Raw genomic sequence first — 8,239 nt, forward strand, 5'->3', positions numbered from 1 at the left:
ATTGTACCCACGCCCAAAAAGATGGTGGGCATTTTTACTCCTGAGATTTAAAGCAGTTCTTGCTGCAGTTGCTATAATACAGGAATGGGGAACCTTTTTCAGCCCGAGGGCCACATTTCATCATGGGCAACCTTGAAGGGAGCACATGACAGTGGTGGGTGAGGCCAGAGCCAAAAGAGTGCAGAGCTGTAGGCTGTACTGTAGGCTACATTCTGTACTGTAGGGTACATTCCACTCACAAGGTCTGGCCCAAGACATTTTGCTGTCTGAGACAAATGACAAGATGGAGGTACAAAAGCCAACCAAAGTGGCAGTTGAAATTTACTTCAAAACTGGCAACAGGATACATACCCTCCAAGTGTCCTGATTTTTCTGGGATGAGCCCAGAATTCCTAAAGCCATCACAGCTTCTGACTGGATCCTGGGGCACCCCAAGTTCCCCCAGCCACTGGACAGGGGCCACAGAAGCACCTCCTGGGGCAGCTGCAGCATTGGGAAGGAAGCATGAGGGCTCCTTCCCAAAGTCTACTTAGCACTTACTAGACTTTGGCAAGAAAGTGGGTGGACTCTTGGACCCTGGCAGAGCCCAAATGCCTTCTTCCCAAAGCCATAAAAGCCTCTCCTCTTGCTGCTTTCTTCAGGTGAAGGAGAATAGGCTTTCCCAGCCAATGCCCCGCTCCCGTGCCTCTGATTCCAGACTGTCCAACTATAGTAAAGTTTTCTCTGGCAGGTTCAGTGTTTTGTTTGCTTGTTTCTAGTTACCCCCCAACTTCATTGCTAGATGATAACCAATTCATAACCTGCAAAATGTAAGCCAACTAACAACACCAAGAAAAAGAAAAACGATGTTTCCCCCTGCTTGCGTTCATCCTTTGAGTGTGACCTATCACTTTCCTGGCTGCATTTGTGGCACTGCAATAAAGTGGTATGTTCTCCTTGATCCATAACCCAAAGCTTTCCAAAGGTGCTACTGGAAGGAATTTTTAAAATTTCTTTATTTTGTTTCAACTACGGCAGACCAACACGGCTACCTACCTGTAACTGCTCCATACCTGTTAGTGTCTTCCACCTGAGGTGGCTGTGTCCCTCTGCCCCAAGGCAGGGCCAGTTGTACCAGCCATGCAAAAGCCAGAGGATTCTATACAAACACACCTCTCTCTCCAATCTTCACCCAGATAAACAAAAGACATTAGCACAGTTCAAGTTTTTAATGTGTGATATTTTAGTGTATTTTTGGTTTCTATGGAAGCCGCCCAGAGTGGCTGGGGAAACCCAGCCAGATGGGCAGGGTACAAATAATAAATTATTATTATATTATTAATAAGGATATATTGTGGCCAGGCAAAGGCACCCATGGACAATGCAAAGCCAATGAGGGGTGTGGCCTGGGGGAAGTCCTGAGAGTCAGGCAGATAAGGCTGGAGGTTCAGCCTATGAACCAGACCCTGTTTTTATAATATATTTTATAATATAAAATATTTAGTGTTGCCCAGAATGCTCATCCACAATTCAAACACGTTTCCTTGGCATTAGCAATCAGGTGCTCTTATAAAAAGCACAAGCGATGTTTTGGTGATATAAGCATGTGTGCGAAAATGCTTGTTGTCCTCATAGTCTCTTCCAGTTTTACAACAATGAATACCAAAGAAAGGTAACAGATGGACACAAATTTTATTGTGTGATGGATCTAACTTTTGTTTGTTTTGAAATCAACAGGTCCAAGTGCATTAGAAACGGTTCTTCACCAGAAGGCAGCATTTTTGGAACAGGTAATAAATGAGGGATAGGTAATAAATTAAGAATGTGGGGAAGCTGAGTTAGGTACAATAAGAAACCGCAACATCTAAAATATGTTAAAATCTGGATAAAATATGTGAGTGCTAGTAACTCTCTGTCGTAGAAATCATATGAATGTCCAACTGTCTCATTAAGATGTTAGGAGAGCCCCTTTCCCTCTACAGAGCTACAATTTCCAGACTTCCATGGAAAGATGGATTGACTGTTAAACCACTCTGGTAATTTGTGGCTCAGTGAGGGGAATAGGGGTCTCCGAGCCACTTTCAACATGCTTAACAAACTACAGTTCCCAGGATTCTTGGAGGGAAGCAATGACTGTTTAAAGTGGTTATGATACTGCTTTAAATCCTTTTACTTTGAACTAACATGTGGGTCACTGCTGCCACTTTTTAAGCACTGCCCCCATCAAGTCTAGCCACAGCACATTGCCACTGGCTCAGCATTCAAAGTATCTTAACCAACATCCATCTATCTATCCATCTCTCCAGTGCTTTTTTCTGGGGGGACGGGGGACGCAGGGGGCATGCATACTCCTAAACATTTTGTGAGTCTTTGTACTTTTGTCCATTTACTGTATTTACTTTTCCTGATTTGAACTATAAAATGGTGATTTTCTTGAGTACCTCTAAACATTGTTTTAGAAAAAAGCACTCTACCTATCTATTTCTCACTCTTTCACACACACACACACACACACACACACACACACACACTATGTCTGCATATGATTTGCTTATATAAATTCTGTGGAAGGACGTGTGGATCCAGAACTGGCCTCCACAGTCAGTTATGGACTCACAAAACGTGTTTATAGAAGACAATCTTACTCAGCTACGAGTGATCGCCAAAGAAGAAGAGCAACATTGTTCTGTCTAAACAGAGCATATAACAACATATTGAGAGAGATATGCCACAAGTGGTTTCTTCTTCTTTATTATTATTTATATTCAGCCTTTTCCCCAAAACCAGGCCTTAAGGCAGAGCACAAAAATTAAAACAAACATGAAAAGCTAAAAGCATAAAGGATAACAGTTAAAAAGTAAACTATAATAGAATTAACACGACATGAAAACAGATCTATAAAATCCAGTAAACAAAAGTGTTTTCCTTAAAAACAGTCAGTTCCCAAAAGCCCACTGGAATAAAACAGTCTTCACTTTGCTGGCAGAAATATAAGAAGGAGAGAGCCTATTTAGCTTCTCTGGGAAGGAAGTTCCAAAGTTTGGGATCAGCCACTGAGAAGGCTTTATAAAGTCGTCACCTTTGTGCAGTCATCACTTCTGAGCCCAGTCAAGTTTTTATGCTGCAGGGGTTTGGCCAATTATATTGCTAGACCTACAGTCCTATTATAGTTTTAATAAAGGTCTCCAGTTGTAATTCATTGCACATTTTGGCACTTTACATCTTCAAAGTGTAATAATACATTAATTAATTAATCCTCACTATTCTCTAGTGAGGCAGGTCTCTGCTTGTAAAGCTGGACTCCAGGCACCTATAAAAATAGCACTGAAAAGCTAAATGTGCACATTGCTGCCACAGCTGTCATGCAGTAAATCTCAGGGAAAAACCACTAGGTGAAAAATTAATTTTGGAGATAGCTGAAAATTAGATGTGATGCAGGAAGTAGTAAAATGTGAGACGTAAGGGTCTTATGCACTTCAGGGTCCCACCCAGAGTGGCTGGGGAAGCTGGGCCAGATGGGTGGGGTATAAATATTATTATTATTATTATTATTATTATTATTATTATTAATTTAAAAAAACTTGATTGTGGGTACAATTCATAGCACTGAAAAGGGGAATTGAATCATTTCCCATATGCTAATATACAGGATGCTAAACTGAGCATCAGGGCAGTGTGATATGGGATTTCCATGCTGGTTGATAGGGGAGAAATTCTATTTGGTCTGTATTTAAAGGCAAACTTACCCAATTTGCACTTTTCCAAAACAAAATGCAAACCAAAACACAACCATCCTTCAAAATTCACACTTCTCTGAGTTTTGCAGTGCAGTTCTTGATCACCTAATGTGCACAAAAATACACATACTAGCTGTGCTTTTCTTCTGGAGAAAAGGTGCCGGTACTCACCATGAAGTTGTTACAGTAAGTGCCACACATTTAACCAGTGCTTTTCTTCTAAGGAAAAAAAATATGTGCTGGTACTGTGTAACCTTGAGTACTCCCAGAAAAAAAGCACTGCATACTAATGTAAAAAATATATTAGTGAAAACAACATACAAAAATGTATAGTGTTAGGGAATCCAAACATCTGTATATCAGGTAAAATTGCATTTAAAAATGTGTATTTTAGGAGAAATCTCCACAAGCTAGGACTCGTTTTCAAAGCTCGACTGACGCTTTAAGTACTTTGAAAAATCTGTGCATGTGTATTCACAGGGCAGCCCAGGTATTAGGCAGGGTGAGGCCGCTGCTGCTGCAGGTGGTGGAAGCCCCTTTAAGGGCATCCCCATGAGTGCCCCACCTGCCCCACTGCCTCCACCATTGGCAGAGAAGTAGCGCTGATTTCTGGTGAGGGCTCAATGGAATCATCTCACCCAAAATTGGCACTAGTACGAGCACCACTGATGTGCTGGTGGTGGAGGCAGCAGGGTGGACAGGGCAGGGAAGCACTTCCTGTTTCTCCTCAAGAGGTGAAATGGCACCCGCCGCCCCTGTGTAGTCAGTTGAACAAATTTCCTTCAAGAAGAAAATAAACCCAAGGGTGGATAATATTCTATTAAAAGTTGTAGCAATTTAAGATGCCCCATAGAACTGTTCCACTGGTTTTCACTAGGGGCTGCATCAATACTTCCCTTTTTTCAGGGAAGAATTTTCAAAAACGGTACCTAGGCTATGGTTTAATCTTATATGTGAAAGTAAGTTCCTTGCAGTGAGACTGAGATAGTAAATGTGTCTGTAAATTTTATGTTTCACCTTTCCCCTCCCAACCCTACTTGAAATTGAAAAAAAGAAACCGAACTGAGAATTTTGGGTGTAAATGGGAGAGCCTCTGAATGTAATATGCTTCCTGTTTATGTTATTTTTGGCTCTGTTCTGTATTTTTTCAGCTAGGGATAAAGCCCCACAAACAGGAGGACATTTCGAGTCACAAGGACTATTCCCGGAAGACACTTATTGCCTTGGTCACCTCTGGTTTGCTGCTGGCATTTCTGGGATTGGCTGCATACTTCCTTATGAAACGACAGAGCTGGAGCCCCATGGGAGAGAGGCTGGTTAGTGCTTATAGCTGGCAAAACAAGTAGAGAGATCTCTAAGTTCAGCAGGAGTGTGAAAGGAAGAATGGTGGAAGCTTTTGTAGAGACCGCTTGCTGGCTAAGAATTTCAAGTAGTTAGCTGTCTATTTCAGGAGTTTAAAGAGAGGCGAGTGATGGTGAAAAAGATCTAGTGAGCTAGCTTTTCTACAAGTTAGCTATTTTCTATCAATGAACACATCTTGTTAGACCGGTGGGGGGGGGGGGAGTGTGGTTGTTCCAAAAAAGTTGTCCCCTACCATTCAACCAAAAAAGTTTAAAGACAATAAAGGACATGAGAAATAATGTTATTCTTTGATACATGGGTTGCCTTCCTGTTTATGGTTCCCTCTTTATAGCTTGCATTGTGCTGCCAACATCCAACTTCTAACCCTAACCAGTTATATTCAATTGTAATTACAGTTTAATATTTTGAGATGTTCGTATATTGGTACAGAAACTCAGCAAGCCAAGAGCTGAAATTTGTATTATACTTGTTTGCATGTATAAACAAGCCTGAAGACCACCACCCCCTTTTTTTTTAAGGCAAATGAACTGTAGAAGGAGGCAATGCAAGAGGGAGCAATATTTTTCCCAATAGCAGAAATGCCTGAGTTAAAGATCAAATGTTTCTTTTCGGTGTGAAATCTAAACCAATTTGTTGTCCTCTTGATTCACTTATCTAACACTGCATTTTGTTATTATTTATTGCCTCCTCCATTTAGGGAGAAGATCCATATTACACAGAAAATGGTAGCCATGGCAACACTGTGGTTTCTGTGGCCTCTCATGAACAGTCTGACCTGCAGGATAAACCAAACTTCAATGGAGGGGCTCGGGAAAATGGGACTGGTCAACCAACCTCAAAAAATGGACATTCAACCAAGCCCCATGTTGTGGCTGATACTGAACTGTGAAAAGGATATGGCCAAAAGTCTTATTAACATGGCTTGAAAGACCAGAGTGGAAATATAGAGGAGCTAGAGTGCAAGGGTGCCATAAATGGAATCATTATCCTTTTATTTTTACAAAGAATTCAAAAATCCCATTCCAAAGCATACATTTTTAATGAGCTGCCACAGGACTTAGGGGTGTGTACAAGCTTTCGTTTGTACACACTTTCGTTTGTACATGAAGTTAGCAAGCTGCTTCAATGGGATTTGGCTTGTTCATAGTATCTTTTTTTGCTCTCTCTCAGACCAAAATGAGATGTGACTGTCCCTTACAACCATCTATCTAGGGAAATGATAGGGGTGCTTCTCTAGAAATTTAGAATAGATTTATCATTGTTAGGAATTTGATTTTCAGCTCCACTGCTGATTAGGGGGAGGAAGGATCTTTTCACAGTGAGAATAAATAAAAATAATGAACAATAAGGCATTTAACCACCTAGGTCAACAATTCTGAGTACTGATGCACATGATGACCCTTTTCTCATGGCCCTTTTCAACACAAGAGAACCGGTGAATGCTCAAACACATGGCTGTATTTTGCCTCAACCTAGCTCAACCCACATTTAATTTTTTTCAAGATACAAAAAATTGCCATTTGGATGCATGTAAGGTGTATTTATTGGTCCAAGTCACTATACTAAATCACTGAAAAGGCAACCTGAGAGTTAAACAAATTGTGTGCATCAAACCTCAGGAAACCCACCAACATTCTTACTTCTTTGGTAGGTACCATTTGTCATTCCCACATCCAGATCCAGCTCAGACATCTCACTCCAGCCTTTCTACTATGTGATGCAATGCCCTTAACACATACTGACAGGAACTCAGCAGCCGACCCCACAAGCCTTCTGAAGTACCATTTGGCAATCACCAAACAACATTAAACACTTCAATAGACTTGCTTTCAGCAGAAAACTAGATGGTTTTTCAGGTGAAAAACATTCTAAAATATTGAAGGGCAGTTCCATATTCAGCTAGGAACTGGCATAGGCAACTGGCCCAAAACTACAAATGTTGCTCATGTCAGCGAAATATTTTAGCTAGGAGATTCTGTCTCCATTATTCCTAGAATAACATGTAAACAGAAGCAATGACATAAAGCAAATGATGTTGGCTAGGAATCAGGGGTGGCTAAACAGTGTCCCCCAAGATACTGTTGGGCTCCAGCCCCCATCAGCTCCAGTCGGCATGGCTGATAGCCAGGGATTGTGGATTTTCATAGAATCATAGAATTGTAAGGGATCCCAAGGGTTAACCCCCTGCAATGCAGGAATCTCAACACATGGTCACCCATCTAATTTAAAACCATACAAGACCCTGTGTGGCTTTGCAAATGTGTTAGCAGTTTTATTGTTGCACCATTGTAGTCCAGCAACACTTGAGGGCCACAGGTTCCCCTGCTATAAAGAACAGAACAAGTCTTAAAAACATTGTCCTCAATCCTAATGAAGCTAGTCCTGTTGAAATTAATGGGACAAATCAGTTACAGTTAAATTGATTGTACTGTCAGTTCTCTTAAGCCTGCAGTCTTACGTGGAAATAAGCTGTATTGAACTTAATGGGGCTTAATTCTAAGAAAACTTGTATATGACTTGTGTTATAAATGAAGTAAACTGACTGTTTGGATGCTTTGAACCCTGTTTCCAAACAAACAAATGAGAATATGTTTGCAAATGTAAATCTTTGCCTTAATCACATCTGGTGTCTCTCTTTCTATATGTTTTGCTCTATATATTTGCCTCCCCCCCCCAAAAAAAAAAGAATACTAGGAAGCTGTTTCCTTATGTTGTGCTTTATTATTCCTATCCCCCATGTTAAATGCCATTCTGGGTTTTGTTGACTCTGTATTATTATTTTTGTATGTTGTACAATACAGTACAAAATATGAATAGGCTTTGAAATGAATTACCTTTTCTTCCCCCAACCCAGTCAGTATGATCATTATTATTTTACATTTAAACTTACAGATTATCAATAGGGATAATACAGGAAATTCTAATATGAATGATGCTTGGATCTTGGACCAAATAGTTAAGGGATAATGTGTCCACCATCCAGTGACTTAGGCTCCATCTTCACAACACATTTTAAGCAGTACTGTAGCACTTTAAACAGTCACGGCTTCCCACAAAGAATGCAGGCACTAACAGTTGTTAGAAGACCACTATTTACCACACTGAGCTAAGATTCTCAGAGTGGCTTAACATCCTGTCCCTCATTCGGGAGAACGCTACAG

The 8,239-nt window shown here is 40.8% G+C and overlaps 1 protein-coding gene across 1 annotated transcript in view; it reads left to right on the plus strand.

Moving 5' to 3' along the window:
* Nucleotides 1-7,925, plus strand: part of CD34 (CD34 molecule) — a 39,659-nt gene extending 31,734 nt beyond the window's left edge. The window contains exons 6-8 of the mRNA XM_081865021.1: nucleotides 1,717-1,769; nucleotides 4,868-5,032; nucleotides 5,776-7,925. Of these exons, the coding sequence (XP_081721147.1) occupies nucleotides 1,717-1,769; nucleotides 4,868-5,032; nucleotides 5,776-5,967 (410 nt within the window). The 3' untranslated portion in view covers nucleotides 5,968-7,925. The remainder of the gene's footprint in view (nucleotides 1-1,716; nucleotides 1,770-4,867; nucleotides 5,033-5,775) is intronic.
* The last annotated feature ends 314 nt before the right edge of the window (nucleotides 7,926-8,239 follow it).

The sequence above is a fragment of the Podarcis erhardii genome, assembly GCF_964252035.2.
Source record: "Podarcis erhardii genome assembly, chromosome: 6".
Lineage (NCBI taxonomy): Eukaryota > Metazoa > Chordata > Lepidosauria > Squamata > Lacertidae > Podarcis > Podarcis erhardii.